This window comes from Perissodus microlepis, chromosome 11 (assembly GCF_051167445.1).
Source record: "Perissodus microlepis isolate ML-2025 ecotype Zambia chromosome 11, ASM5116744v1, whole genome shotgun sequence".
NCBI classification, from domain to species: Eukaryota; Metazoa; Chordata; class Actinopteri; order Cichliformes; family Cichlidae; genus Perissodus; species Perissodus microlepis.
In genome coordinates, this window is record NC_140471.1 from 11,186,570 (window position 1) to 11,202,091 (window position 15,522).

The following is a 15,522-nucleotide window of genomic DNA, read 5'->3' on the forward strand; positions in this document are numbered from 1 at the left end:
TAAAGGATTATTATAAGCTGGCACAGGATCCAAAACAATCACTGACATTGAAGTCAAGGTTCGCAAATTTACTTTTTCCAAAGTTGACATCTTGTTGCAACGGGGTTATTTTATTCATTCATCTGGAAATGCCTCCAATTTAATTTAAAAGGCCCAAAAATGATATTTGGTTTGAACATCCTGCTTTCTCTGACTGTCTGTTAGCAAGGTTATGTTTTGCAGTCAAAGTAACTGAAATGGCTCTTTGGTCTTAAAGATGTTTCCCAACCTTTCCAAGAAGCTTTTCAGCTTCCTTTGATTCATAACATCTAGATATAATTTGAAGTGATGCAATATGTTTAAAGAAAGCCTAAAGTGAACATTTTGGCAGCTAATATATAGTGCCTCAAACTGTGCCTCGAGGCATGTCTCCCTGGATATTTTCATTAAATGATCATCTTAGGTCACAGTGCTTCTTCAACACATTAATGCTTTTTTTTATTTGCACACTGTGCTATTACTCTGTGGAAGCAGTTTAGCTTGAAAGCTACGGTCATGCTAAAAGTCATGACATTAAATATTATCCTTAAAGCAAAGCTTCATTTAATTAGCCTACAAGTCTGACAGATATTTAACATGAATCACTTCCCTGATATGTCTAACAGAACACGTAATCGGAGTAAGAAGGTTCAGTGCAGATATGTTGTGATTTTTAAAAAAAGAAAAGTAAGGAAAAAAAAGAAGCACTTGAAACATACAGATGGAAAAAATCTATGTTTACCTCATCCAGTTGTTGCACTCAATGGTATGAAAGCTGACAGTTGACAGGTCAGGGTGTGGAGGTTTAACTTTAACATATCACAATTTGCAGAGCAGCAGTAACGTACAATGGATAGACAGAATCCTCGAAAACATACCTTCCCACATGTGCAGACAAACACACAAGTCCAAATTGAATATTAGTTCAATTACATTAATAATTTTATATAGCATAATGCAAAAGTGCTGCTGCACATAAATAGCATATCACACATATGAGATTTAACCTCATAATTCCCAATATCATCCCTGCTGTCTTATTTTCTTTCTATAAATCTGAAGACATCCTTAATTCAAACACAATATTGGGCTTGAAGAGCTGCACTGGACACAGATTTGTCTATATCTTACAAAAACATGGAAGAAATGTCTTGACCCTACCCTTCTGCATACAGTTTTATCAATATACAGTATGTGTATGAATGCCTAAGACTCATTATCTGCATGAATTTGTATTTTAAGGCTGTTTGTTTCTTCAGCACTCAGTGACTCTTCACAGATTTCTTTTTGTGCCTTTGTATGTGTGTCTCTGTGTGTGTGTGTGTGTGTGTGTGTGTGTGTGGGGGGGGGGGGGGGGGGGGGGGGGGGGGGGTGACCACTGGACATATTTATGTGGTGTATTGAGAGTGTGAAGCAAAAATGACAACGTGGGACAGTAGTGACACTTACGTAACAGTGGCATCTTTTACTGTTCTGATCGTATGCTTCATGTCACCATGCTGTCACTCATTCTGTTTCTTACTTTTAACAAGGTCCAGCACTGAGTGCACCATTAGTGTTTGCAAACAAGCATGTTGTGTATGTGTGATACTTAGATAATGGGATGTGTATCATTTAATGTCCCACTGTATAACCAAGAAAAATAAAAGGTGTAGCGCTATCAGTGGAATTTCAGTTAAAGTATGCATGTAAACGCAATAGTTCTCATAGTATTGTTAACAATATATGTTGTCTTCATTATAGTGCATATACTGTATGTAAGTATATACTTAGATGTCTGTGAAGGTTCTCCATACTTGATGTAGATATGGAGTTGCGTTAGTATATACAGCATTATGAACTTATTTTTGTGCTTATGGTATAGTTGTGAGCAAAACACTTTTAAATAAATACACCTATGGTGCGTGTTTTTTCACAAACTGCTTTTGACAAACACACGCACGCACACACACACACACACACACACACACACACGCACACACACACACACAGAGGCTTTGATAGTTCAATAAATTGCATCGCATGTATGTTGCACCTTACCTTTTATGTTCAGCTTTGCAGGAGATTTCACAGCCGCCTACCAATTTTTGCCTGATTGACAACCTAAAGGTGGAGTCCACTACTGCAAAGTGTTTACTCACCAAAGGCATTAAACATAACTGTCAATTAGGAGTGGAAGTCAAGGCTCCTAATGGCCTTGTTTAGACTTTTGTGCGGACATGTATTAGCGTGTCTCAGTCTAAGAGCGAGTGTGTGCGTGTGTGTGGACTTAGACCCGTAAGGATCACTATGAAATCCTGCACAACTTACTCTCCCCTTGATCATCCAGAGTAGTGAACATTTCACTTGACACCTTTACGAGAGGACAGGACCTTGGACTCATTTTTAACGTCCTCCCTCATTCACTTTGATGTGTTTTATTAAACACAACTGCACCTGATTTGTACGCCTCTCTCTTTGGTCTCTCGGTTTTTCCCTGAATATTTGTAGTACTTACCTTTGACTCTGAACATCAGCAGTATTTATGGATAGGTCTTAATGGGTGAGTTTACCATGGACGGTTTAATAGCATCAAACAGGTTAAAATAAAAGACAGGTTAAATTAAAGGCTAATGGTGCTTTTCATATTATTTTGCCTTACTTTTACACAAGACCTCAAATTTGCTATAAAAATTAAGTGGTATTGTTTCTGATATAGCTCTATAAAGCTAAGTTCACACCTTGGAATTTCAGCTGGTTATTTTTTAGTGTTTTATATGCAATTTTAAAAACATGATCTCACTGCATCATGCAAGAGAATAGCTGCATTACATCCTCAACGCAAGAAAAAAGGCTAATTATTCTTGCTTCTGTCTGCCCATGATAGACACATGTGGAAGTCCATGCATACTGAATCTAAAATAATATGCAAGTGTCAATTTTTCTTTTAACATCTGGGCATCTGTAGCAAATCAGTCAACTGCCTAATAGTCTTCCTTAACATCATGTCAAATTAACACTGCACCTCCAGTAACAGACAATTGTAAAATAGTAATTGGCTACAGTGAAACTTTAGCTTCAGCAGGTGTGTATCAGAGATAAACGCTTGAGCCATTTTGGAGGAGAAAGTGTTGATAGGAGGATAAAAGATACACAGAGCTCATGAATTATCTGCATATGCGAGCTACTTATTTGATCAGCGATAAGGGGAATGAGTCCACTTGCTCTCAAGTCTGTGCTCACATGAAGCCTATGAGCCCTGCGATATCATCAATGTAGTTTTCAATGACGACTAGTCCTTAGTAACGATCGCATCTTTGTTGGTAGGCTATTTGATGGGATTATGTCTTTATTTGGTATGCAGTGCATGGAACTAAAAGAATAACTAGATTAGTTTAAATCATTCCCCGACACTAAAACATTGCTTTTATGGTACTAAGCAAACCGTCTGTTTTGCCCTTGAGGATCAATATCGAGGCTGTGTCAAGGTTACCCTAGTTTCTTCCACAAATAGTCTGAATGGATGTGGACCAAAGAAGAGCTATTTCAAAAGAGTCAGGAATTCCTCTGCACAATTGTGACTAATTGTGGCATAAATTCACAATCGTTTCATGAGGGGTTTCACAGCTTGAAATTTGTCATGTGCAATGGCCGCCTTGTTCCTATTTTCACCTGCCGTTGCTCTCAGTCAAACAAAGACGAGGGGTGGAAGTTTCTTTTCATGTGTTCAAAGGTGACTGGTTGCCGAGCACTTTCTCTTTTTTTTTTTTTTTTTTGAATGAAACAATAACACTTTTTTATTGCGAACAAATGTTGACATTTGAAGGGAGCAGCAGCAGGTGACAGAAAGAAAAAGCGAGTGAGAGGCAGGGCCCCTATGTGCTCTCGAGACTGCCTCTGGTGCTATTTGACAACAGTGCGTGTCCCTGGGGGAGCCCACCTGAGAATAAAGTATGCATTTCAATAAATCAGCTGCTAATGAAAGCATTTTGACTGAGGAAGAAACTGGCCAGGTGCTATAACGTTCATGTCTTCCGTCTACTGCAGCAGTCTGTTAGTGAGGTAGAGGTAAATTATGAAATATTTCAATTCACTGCACTGATGAACCAAAGAACCTGAAAAAAAATAGTGATTGTTTCATGAATAATCCAAAGGAGACTTTTACACCATCCTGGGAGTGTAACACTATTTACTCTTAGAGCAAAGTATGCATTTATGTCACAAAGACTTATGTTAACTTAAAAGGTGGTCTAAGTGAGTTAAGGTAGGTTTACCCTCCACTGCTCCCTTGGTAGCAGCTAAATATTACGTCCTTGGTATGGGGAGGGGTGGGGGTCCCATGACATTTGGACTGCTCCAAAGCACAAATTCAACTGGAAAATGAAGGATTAGCTTTTAGTCTAGCTGGGAGCAATGATGGAGGCCTCTTCTTGGAGGATGTCAATATTGTATATTTGAGTATTTCATACCTTATATCACAATAAGGTGACAAAATATTTAAATTAATAATTATAATAATAATAATAATAATAATAATAATAATAATAATAACTAAAGACTACCTTTTTTCTTTCTAATTTGTTCAGTTAGCTGTGTGATATAATATCCAGCCATGATGAAAAGCAGTGAAAAGCCTGTCCGATTAGGGCCCATCACACAGCCCATTGGAGCTGGCAGATGCTTAGATAGACTTTTATGGATTGCTCAATGCCGTGCTGTAATGAAGCAGGCAGTGCTGACCCATCCTGAACCAGGCTAAAAAGCTCCAGGGACGGCCCCGCTGGGAGCCCATAATGCCCAATGCGTCCCACGGCTGTATTAATCACACTGAAAAATAAATGTGTGGCAGGGAGAGGGGAGCTGGGAGAAAAATGAAATAAAATAAGCATCTCGTTTATCCCCATCAAGGTCCTGAATATGTGACCGAGGGAGATCCCCTGACCAGACGCTTTAAAAGAAAATGATTGTCCATTTAGAAAGAATGGATTGTGCAATCTGTGAGAACTCATAATCTTTATGAAAAGTGAGATTCATCAAACATCTCCCATCTGCAACTGACAAAACAAAAGAATAATGAGCAGAGAGAATAAAAAAAGGAATAAAAAATGCAACAGTGTTAAACAGTGTTATGACTAAAAGAAAGACTGCCAAAGATGAATGTAATAGTTGGGAAAACAGTTTAATATTTTCTCATTTGAATAATGGATATAATACCCCACCAGTATATCTTTACCAGCGAGTTTTGATTTTATTTACATTCAAAGATATAAATTAGTAAAAGTACTCCTGATAACAAGATGGGTCGCCTTTTTCCCAAATGCGTTTCAAATAAAAACCGTCCATAATATATATATATATATATATATATATATATATATATATATATATATATATATATATATATATATATATATATTTGCAAAACAAACAGACGATGTCAGTTTCCCATTTTTGCAATACAACTTGCATAAATTATAGGCATCGTTTTGCCGTCCTTTTAAAAAAATAAATATCAAATGTAGGCTATTCCACTTTGAAGTCCTCAAGTTCACTTCAGTTCAATTCCGTCCACTTTGCGTCCCCAAGACACCTCGGTTTCAGGCCAAATTTTAGTTTTTATTTTCACACGTAAATATATACTGAAATAATATACCGTGGCAAATAAGCAAACTAGAGGAACCTGAGAAATAACATGTAAATCACATATAATGGGAGATCGGTTTCAAACCAGCATATGTAATTGTCGTCCAAATTGCCTCAAACAGAACGGCGGAAATAATACAATAACATTCTGACAAACGTGAGCTGAAGAAAAAGTCCCAGTCTGCGTGGGGCTTAGAAAGCGGTAGCAGCTGTCATTCCGACTAAATGGTGGCACCAGATCCGATTTGGAGTAAAGGTTATGTGGGTTAAAACGTGAGGCTAAGGGGTGGCGTCCTTTGTCGTTTTATAGTCAAAGCAATTGTGACACCTACCTGCAGACCATGGAAATAAAAAAAAAAAAGTCCCACACGATCAAATGATCAATTTCGTCCACCACCACAGAAAACATGAACAAAAACACCTCTATACTGCAAGTGCTCATTAAAAATGAGGGGGGGGGGGGGGGGGGGGGTGAGTCTCTGCTTATACTGCTACTAAAACGTCCTTAAGCTATTCATCGGCATGTAGGGAAAGCTTTAAATGTGCGCAAGGAAAGTAACCACCACAGCTACCTAAGTGACATTTGAAAACGTGAAGTTCCACGATGACTGCACACAGCAAACAAACTCATTTGTTTGCTTTTGGCTGACCCTGTGTAATTAGAATTATTCCAGGTTGAAAGATAAGGTCTTGGGCCCGCTGCGCGCGCGCGCACACACAGGAAACATTAAAAATAGGATTCCTGCTCAAAACTATGGCAACATTTTGTCTGCTTATTGGATTCACAGGGTGCCCACTGTGTGCATGTGTGTGTGGGTGTGTGTGTGTGCGCGCGCGCGCGTCTGAGCGCATGGATAAGCTTATTTCAGGCCCGTCCTTCATAGTGTTGTTTTAAAGTGTATCTGTAGACGCGATCTTGTAAGTTTTGTTTGAAATTGGCTTGTATGTTATATCCCTACTGCTTTGTAAGGCAAGATTGTTGCAAATAGAAACCCCGTCACCGGATTCTTATGATCCCGTGGGATCATCGGAAAGATCAAAATATGCGTAGTTTTTTTTATTTTTTAAGGGCTGGTGGGCAATTATAAATTGATTACTCCGGGAGATTACTGCAGTGAAAACGAATAACAGGCCATAGTGCGCGTTCATTTCCTTACTGCGCTGAAAAATGTCCAACTTAATAAGTCATTTAGTCTCATATTCAGTCCTAAAAATGTACTCTTCTTAGCACAAATAAAAATCACGTCGTGTTAGCTGTTTCTTGTGAAAGATCGCTTGAATATAAAGGCTTCATTTTGTTCTGTTTTGGTGCTATTTGTTTTTTTGTTTTTGTTTTTCTTTCTCGAAACAAGGCTAAAGAGTTCAGATCATGCTTTGGTGTCGTTGCAGTGACACATGGAAGTGAAAAAGAAAACCAGTTAGTTTGCATTGGAAACAAGTGAGCTCATTTTACCTCCAGCGTGGCGCCATTTCCTTACAGGGTTGAATTAAAATACAAATTTAGGACTCAACACTAGATTAAATAAGTTTTCATAAGTTAGTCTCTCTTTTTTTTTAAATTATTATGATTATTTTTTTTACCGCGTCATATTTTACGTACCTTTCTTTGCTTCTAAATTTGCGGTTCTGAAATGCTGTTGCTGCTGCTCAACAACAATCTGGTTTGGATTATTTTTAACGAGGGGAGAGTCTGGCCTGTGTTTGGGGTTTGTGCTGGCCTCCAGAGCCTGCTGAGAAGAACTGAGACCCTCGTTTGCAGCAGCAGCGGCGGCGGCGGCGGCGGCGGCAGCAGCCAGACTCACTCCAGATGAATTAGTGTACCGCAGGATCCCTTGACCCTGCAGGGGGCTGAAGTTGCCATAGTTTGTGTAATTGCTATAAAAGGGTGAAGTGTAATAAATAGGTCTTCCGAGGATGGAGGGGGGCGGGTAGAGGGAGGGCGAACTGGCAGCCGGGGAGGCTGCGGAAGGCGTTGGGGAAGTGAGAAGTCCACCGCTGGAGGAGGGGCAATTTGGTTGCCCAGTTGACTGCCCCAGTTGCTGTTGCTGATGTTGCTGCTTTTGGTCCGAGGTAGCAATTTCCGCCAGCGACCACAATTTGGGTTTGACCGTGGGGTTAGGAGGCGCTCCCGAAGAAGGCCTGTTGTCAAGGCATGAGGAGGATTTATTGGTGTTAATGTTGTTGCTACTGACGAGGCTCCGTGCTAAATCCTCGCGTTGGCTGTGGAGGTGGTGGAGATGGTGGAGGTGGTGGTGGTGGTGGTGATGGTGATGACTGAGAACTGGAGCTTCTACTCCGGTCAGTGGCGATGACGTGACGGGTTTAGGTGAAAGCTGAGCCCGCTGGTCGCGGTTTGGGTCCTCGCCGTCCTCTTCGCATTTGTCGCCGGCTTGTTCAGAGCCAAGCTCGCCCACACAGCTGACCTTCTCCCCGTCTGACTCTGCCGAGCAGGAGTGGTCCGTCAGGGTGTCTACGTGCAAGCTGATGCCTAAGACGAGTATGCAAATAAATGGAAAAGGGTTAGAAATGTTAAAGAAAGTGAGAAAGTCTCAAAAGTAAACTGTATAAAACTTATAAAGTCCGTTAATCGTTAATGCTTTACAGCCAGCCTTACTTAAATAGTGGTACATGCATCATTTATAAAGTAGGCTGGATTTAATGTATATTTTATACCATAACAATTGTGCTGTCTTTTTTCTTTTTCTTTTCTTTTTTCTTTTTTCTTTTTTCTTTTTTACATAATCATGCACGTCGACGTTTTCGTCGTAACAATATTAACAGTCTAGTTTTATTGAGACCACTTATGGCTACTGCTATGCTCGGTGTCTGCTTGCCAGTGACCTGTCATTAATCACGCTTAAGAAAATAAAATGTTCCTTCTAACAGGTCATTACGTGTAGCTTGAGTCTTAGAACCTCGTTTTTCATTAAAAATTGATATCAATCAACGTGGCTACCTAAATAGCTCATGGACTCGACTGTCTTGCAAACACATTTTAATTTTTAAAAATATATATGAGTGTGTGTGTGTGTGTGTTAGAACTAGAATTCACGTAACTGAGTTATAATTTCATCTCTTTGATATTTTGACATAAAGCAGCAGTGCAGCACATAACTTGTGAAGTAAATAAAAGGGGCACCCCCCTCCTTCCCATCCAACTCTGAATTGATCATGACTTGGTCGCCGGATAATACCCCACCTTCATCCTCCGCTGAAGCCTCGCTGTTATCCAGGGTTTTTTCTGAGCGCTCCACTTCTTTCCTCTCGCCGTCCCCGTCCTCTTCGTCCTCGTCTTCGCTCTTATTCCGGGGTGCCCATGTCATCTTATTCTCCTTCTTGAGCCTCCTCCGGGCGTTTGCGAACCAAGTAGAGACCTGCGTCAGGGTCATCTTGGTGATAATTGCCAGCATGATTTTTTCTCCTTTCGTCGGATACGGGTTCTTCCTGTGCTCCTGCAGCCAGGCCTTCAAGGTGGCCGTGGCGTCCCTGGTGGCATTTTTGCGGTAAGCCGGGTCGTTGAGCTGGAAGGGGTATCCTGGGCTCCCGTAAGGGGGATAACTCAACGCCCCGGCCATGCCTGTGGTATGCGCGTCGTATGGGGAGGACTGGATAAAAGTTGGAGGAAAAAAGAAAGAAAGAAAGAAAAAGTCAAGAGCTGAGCTGAGTTAGACTGACATTAAAAAGAATTAAAAAAAAATCGACATTAATGTGGCTTGTACATAGTGACTTATATTGAAAACCAATTTCCTATAAGTTGGACATTACAAATGTATATGTATATATAAACTTTACATTTTGACGAATAATAATAAATGATAAGACAAAAATTACATCATAAGTAGCTATAACTGTACATGCTTTATTCAACAGTGTTAAAAAAAAAAAAAGTAGGCCTATAACCATTCCTTTTTGAAAAACGTGTCCAAACAAGTGAAACATGACGGGACTCAAATATAAAAGTAGTACCAGATTTTATCTTCATTTTATATCAATTATATATTATAAAGTGATTTAAATATCGTCGCAAGATTTCGGAATGCAGTGGACTGTTTCATATAAACAAAGCATAAATAATAACTAATTGTTTAAGTATTATTATTGTTGTTATTGTTGTTATGGTTTAACCCACTTGTCGGGTTGAATCAAAAAGGACTAATTGTAAACAGGGATGCTGAACACATCGTGGGCAAAAGCAGGCCACAAAAAGCCGAGGAGTAATGGTTAACTAATGGTTAGGATCATTATCGGATTAACTAATAACAGGGTTCCCCTTTATATAGCAGTTAAGATAACAAAAAGGAAATTTTAATTTTCTTTAATCACCTATTAACCAACTCATTTCCTTTCAGTGGCTGCTTTTTGTTTATGGTGGCAGCTCCAATGTGTTAACATATCGTCTCTTTGCAGCATTAGAAATCCCATTAGCGAATCACTTGATGTGCACCTTTCCTAGAACGCTTGAGGTGCCCTGTGTCATTAACATTGCGAGTCATGCTTTTCGTGTTAAAATTTAGTTTATTTAACCAAGAATTATACCACCCCATCCATTCCTGATTTTAGTGCGTGGCTGATGAAGAAAAGGGTCATAGTTTGTGTTATATTCGATTTCTATGGCGCATAAAGTCGATGCTTAGAAGCCAGACGCTTAAAAGGCAATCCTAGGTATTCCATTTTATACAATTAACTGCGCAGGAAGTGTTAAGCGTCAATAAAGCCATTCCAATCTGCGGCTCACGATCAAAAATCCCATTTAAGCCAAGGGGGTCAAAGATTTTTATAGCGAGGACCCCTCTAGGAGGCCACCAGATATGAATGTATAGCACTCCATGGTAAAGTTCCGCAACTACTTTCTGTGGAGTGAATCATTATCGGCGCTGTTCGCCTGCGACTTTAAAACGCCGACAATCGCCTTCTCTGAAGCTTTATCATAAAGAAACACAAAGAAGATGTTTTACCATGTACGATGGGAATCCCGTGGTTGGATCCGTGGAGTATGACAGTGGAGTGGAGAAGCCTGCACCGGCCGAAGCGGAGAAAGCAGCTGACCCGGGATATGGGCTGAAGGCTGAGCCAGACGACGACCTCGCCAAGTCTTCGTTCCGCGGGGCGGCCAAAGCCGAGGCCCCGTAAGCCGGACATGAATACAGCGCCAGAGAGCCCGGGGGCTGGTAGAGGTAACCCTGAGGATAGGACATTGGTGAGCGCGCGTTAGGTCGCCGAATCCAAAAAGGGGGAGGAAAAAAACGCACAAGGCGGCGGACAACAGCGGCCAAAATAATAAACAATCAACCCAATAATCAGCCGTGCAAACAGTCATCAGAGAGTGAAAATAAAAAAAGGCCTCCCTCCACTGCCCCCTTACTGGGAAAAACCCCCCGAAAGATCTGTTAAAGTGCCCACATAGAGGCAATGTGGCATGCGTCTTGATCCCCTAGCGTCCGATGTTTTTAGTACGCAGCACTATGAAGTGAGGAGTTAGGAGGGAACGAGCCAGTGGAGTTTCAGACACACAGAGCATTGGGGGAAACAGGAGCTGTCACTCCGGCTCATCTGAATATCCCATCCCCGCCCCCTTTCTGCCTGATAGAAATGGAGCCTCGGAACATAACCAAAGAACCCACACGGCAAATCGTAGCGTCCGTCCGTCCTATGAATAGACGTTTGACTTGGAATGAGGCTATTTAAAACTTTTTTTTCACCCCCTTAGTATCAGACATATCCTCCAACTAAATGTTATAGTGATCCCAAATTATTAAGTCCAAGCCTCGCAGTTATAGCTCATTTTCCATTTGTTTCAAAAGAAATTCACCATGATTATACAATCGACTCGCAACGTCCGTTTCAGTTTCATTATTTCAAAAACGGTTAAATCCAATTTAATTGGCTTCTTAGGCTGAGTATTTTTGCAGCACATGACATGCGCAGAAAGGGCGGTGAAATAAAAGTTCATCTGTTTTACTGACAGTTTTTTTCTTGTCGTTTTATTTTGCTTTAAAACTAAGTTGACTGTGGTACACGGTGTCTGTGTGATTAAATCCAATCCAATAACAACGGAAAGGCTGAGGAGGGAGATCGAACAGGAGCGAGAGTATAACATGGCCAATGCTCTCCACTTGCAGCTGGTTATTTTGCCTGTAGTTCACAAACCGACACATCCATGAACGTATGTGGACTCCGATGTGTACGCGCTCCTCACGCAGTGCGCGCTCTGGCCTGCGGGAGGCGTACACCGCTCCCGAAGTTTCACTACTTAGCGCATCTACATGGCCTCCGCTTATTATTACAATTTCATTCATCACCAGTAATTACATAGGAGGTTGTGGTCTGTTGTCGCTTCATCAAGGGCGGTGTTTCCTCTATGCAGACACCAAGATTAACCACCAACTCCAACCAAGCTTGTTTACTTGGTCAGTGCGTTTGGATGCTCACCTGTACGCGTTGTAGTATATCTGTGTGTACTTAGGCCTGTCTTCTTGCTAATTAATGCATAGTCATTTGTGATTACACGCATTATGACCTCTGTTGGAGAAAAGAGATACAACACGCCGTGGCGACAACCTGAAACCAGTTTTGGAACAGACAGTCGAGGTGGCAGCTCTTGGCGGAAAAAAAGTGTAGCCTGGATTGGTTCAAATGAATGTGTATTCATCTAATAAGTTACTTATTCCTTCGCTGCATTGTGGGGTGGCAGTGTTGTAAAAACAGTCTGTTCTGGGGGCATAATAACTGGGAAATAGTGATGTTTTGTGATCTGTTTGTGCATTTATATGGGCATCAGTTTAACTTATTTCACTTGTACTAATTCGTCTATAACAGGTGTCCTGTTAGCATGTGAATAATTTATATATAGGCCTCACACCTAATTAACATAAAATCTAATGTAAAAGAAGTAAATTTTGATTAATACTATATATGTGGATATTACTACTACTGGTACTACTACCAATACTAATAAAAATAATAACAACAATCTGTTATAAATTACTCAAAGTGTCCATATATTTAATCATTAAACATATTTTTTTTTAAAGAAAAAAGTGAACAAATCAATCACTTACACACAGTGTTGCCCAAAATGTGTATTTTCACATTTTAATACTGTTAATAACAGCATATAACTATACCGTTACATACAGTTATAGCATAAGGCAGGCAAGTTACCATTTGTTAATTTTAACCACATGCTGTATTATTCTAATTTTTTTTCAACAGAAATTTACATTTGATTATTCTTAAAATTGACACGACCTAACATTGTTGTCCTAAAATTCCATAGTAGAACACTTTTTAAAAACTCTGTTCCCGGAAATACACACAAAATAAGAGAAATATAAGTAAAGTTTTACTGTAGGTACCTTTTTAAATTGTTTTATTGTTTGACAAAGATATATATTGTTTAATAGATTACAGAACTACAGATTATTTAATACATCCTCAATTATTTCATGATCTATGTGAATTTTACAGAACAGCTTGTCTTTTTTTTCTGCACATGCAGTTGGTTTCCATGTTTCAGGCAGGAGTAATCAATCCCAGAAGAGTAAATGAGTGCTCTCAAAATAGATCGGGTCAAGATATTATTGACCGGGAGTACTGAGTGGCCCACACCAGGGGGCACTGTCTCCTCTACACACAGGGCATGGGCTAACTGTTAGTACTGTACCAACAAGTGTGTATATGTATGCATGGTCTGTGAGGCTTTATATCTGAAGGCATATACGATGGTTAAATTATATGCATGTGCATCTAAATCGTAAATGCAAGTCTGTGTCCATTTGGTATTGTGAAAGTACACCTGTTAGCTGGTTAAAGTGCATAAGTTTGTGTGTCTGTGAGAGTGTGTGTCTATGTGGGCACATGTTAAACTCCACAGTAGTGCATTCCAGGTCTCAGTTTCAGAAAGGCTCCAAAGATATTTTAGTCCCAACTTGATAAAGATACAGGAGATGGGAATTTAGTGATTGACACATAGACAGAGCGATGAGGTAGACAGAGACAGGCAGAGAAAGACCTTATAGATCCAACAGAAATTAAAGTAGTGAAGAGGAACAGAAAAGCATGAGGTCAGACAGAAGCAGAGAGGAAAATGATGTGGACCTTTCAATATGAACTGAACACATCGCCAGTTTACTTGACTCCATTATAAAAGTACCTGAACACCATTTCCACTGACCATGTACATTATTTCAAATTATTTGCATTGTTGTGATGCCGAGACCTGTACTACCTTTACTTTTATTAATAATTACAAAAGCATAATACACAAAAAATATGTTTTGTGTTTCTTTTTATTATTCAATACCTTTTTATAAAAAAAAAATAGAGGCCTAACTAACTGATGCTTTTGCAAATGATTGTTTAAAGGCTAAAAGTAGCTGTAATGTCTCTGCTCACTGATGATAGCCTAATATCAGGTGCTATTTTATAAGAAATCTTCTCTTCCCTTATGAATAAAAGAAACAATTATTGATTTCCTCTCTCCCAGTATTTCCCCTCAACAAAATTTACCTTTAAATAACAATGAAGTGGCAGAGTTACTTGTAACAATGATTACCAGCAGCTAATTCGTTTCGTAGAGTAAATTGCTCAGAGTTAAACTAAATAGCTAAAGGATAAAGCCTTTATGTCATGATATTTGTTCTCAACACAAATGACTAAATTAGTATTGATTTCTAATTTTTCATACACTCTTGAACCTCTGGGATATGGCTGCTGTAAACTTTATTTGTATGGTGCGCAATGAAAGCAACTATTGAGGCTTGTGTTCACTAATTGTGTATATTTAGGGGCAGAGTTAGCTACAGCTGGATAAATGAAGAAATATGGATGTATCTCCCTTACTGTAATTATCCGTAGCTCTAGGTGCATGGCAAGAGCTAGAAATGGACTTGTTATGTAGTCATATTGAACTGATGTAAAATCAATTGAGTCTGGAATATAGCAGAATGATTAAAGGCAGAGTGCACTGAGTTTGTCCTCCCTGAAAAGCAGCTTTTGTCTTGTGGTCTGTCTCTTTTGGACTCATACTGGTGATTTTGTACTTTGGGCAGTCATTGTTGCTCATCTAATCTTGTGTCATTAAAAAAAAAAAAGGGGGGGCGTAAAATGCTCTAACAACATTTATAATCCCAAATTTAGAAACACGTTAAAAAAGCTCAAAATATTTTATTCTCTGTGGGCTGGAGAAAGAATGTTCAGTATCCCAAGCTTGCACAAAGTACAGCATATGTGTGTTTTTTATGCTCATGTTTGTGCGTGGGTGTGCACAGGAAAGCAGAAAAACTGCATTGTGATCTTTCCTTGAGCAACTTAGTTAGCTGTGCAGACTTGAGCTTTATGTGATCAAAACAACTCCTCAAAACTCCCGAGATCAGTTTGAAAAAAAAAACCCCCAAAAAATGACAAAAAACCAAAATGCTGAAGTACACGACTTTGTTTATCTGTCAGTGTGTCACAATTGTTGAATTTTGATGCGCTACTACAGTTCGTCTCGTTCCCTTTTTCTTTTTGTACATTGAGGGGGAGGGGTCAGTAAGGGAGGGGGCAATTCATGGCTGATGTGAGGGGTTGGGTGGCAGGCTGGCGACAGGCCGTCGTCTCTCTCCCCGCCTGGCATCTGCCCACTGCTGCCAACCCTCTTCTAATCAGCAGCCGTCCATGTGCTTGGCAGCAAAGGGGGTTTCAAATCAGCCCCTCGCCCCGAGTTAAAAACCCTAAGCCCTATCACTTTGTAAACGGGTACCTTTAGGGTGACTGAAACAGGGACGCCTCTGATGTGCTGAAGTGGAGAACATCGGTTGCCACGTTGCTTCAAATACATTATGCTGCTAGCGCTGTTGTTGCTGTTCTTCTTGTTTATAAGAAACAAAATCAGTAGAAAGC

At 40.0% G+C, this 15,522-nt stretch overlaps 1 protein-coding gene across 1 annotated transcript; it reads right to left on the minus strand.

Annotated features, from left to right (window-relative positions):
- Nucleotides 1-5,157: 5,157 nt before the first annotated feature.
- irx2a (iroquois homeobox 2a) lies at nt 5,158-11,000 on the minus strand. Its single transcript, XM_084944816.1, has 3 exons — nt 10,596-11,000; nt 8,840-9,245; nt 5,158-8,128 (listed from the first exon to the last, which is right to left on the minus strand). Exons 1-3 carry the CDS (start codon nt 10,833-10,835, stop codon nt 7,233-7,235), a joined length of 1,542 nt encoding a protein of 513 aa, XP_084800942.1. The 5' UTR covers nt 10,836-11,000; the 3' UTR covers nt 5,158-7,232.
- Between the last annotated feature and the right edge of the window lie 4,522 nt (nt 11,001-15,522).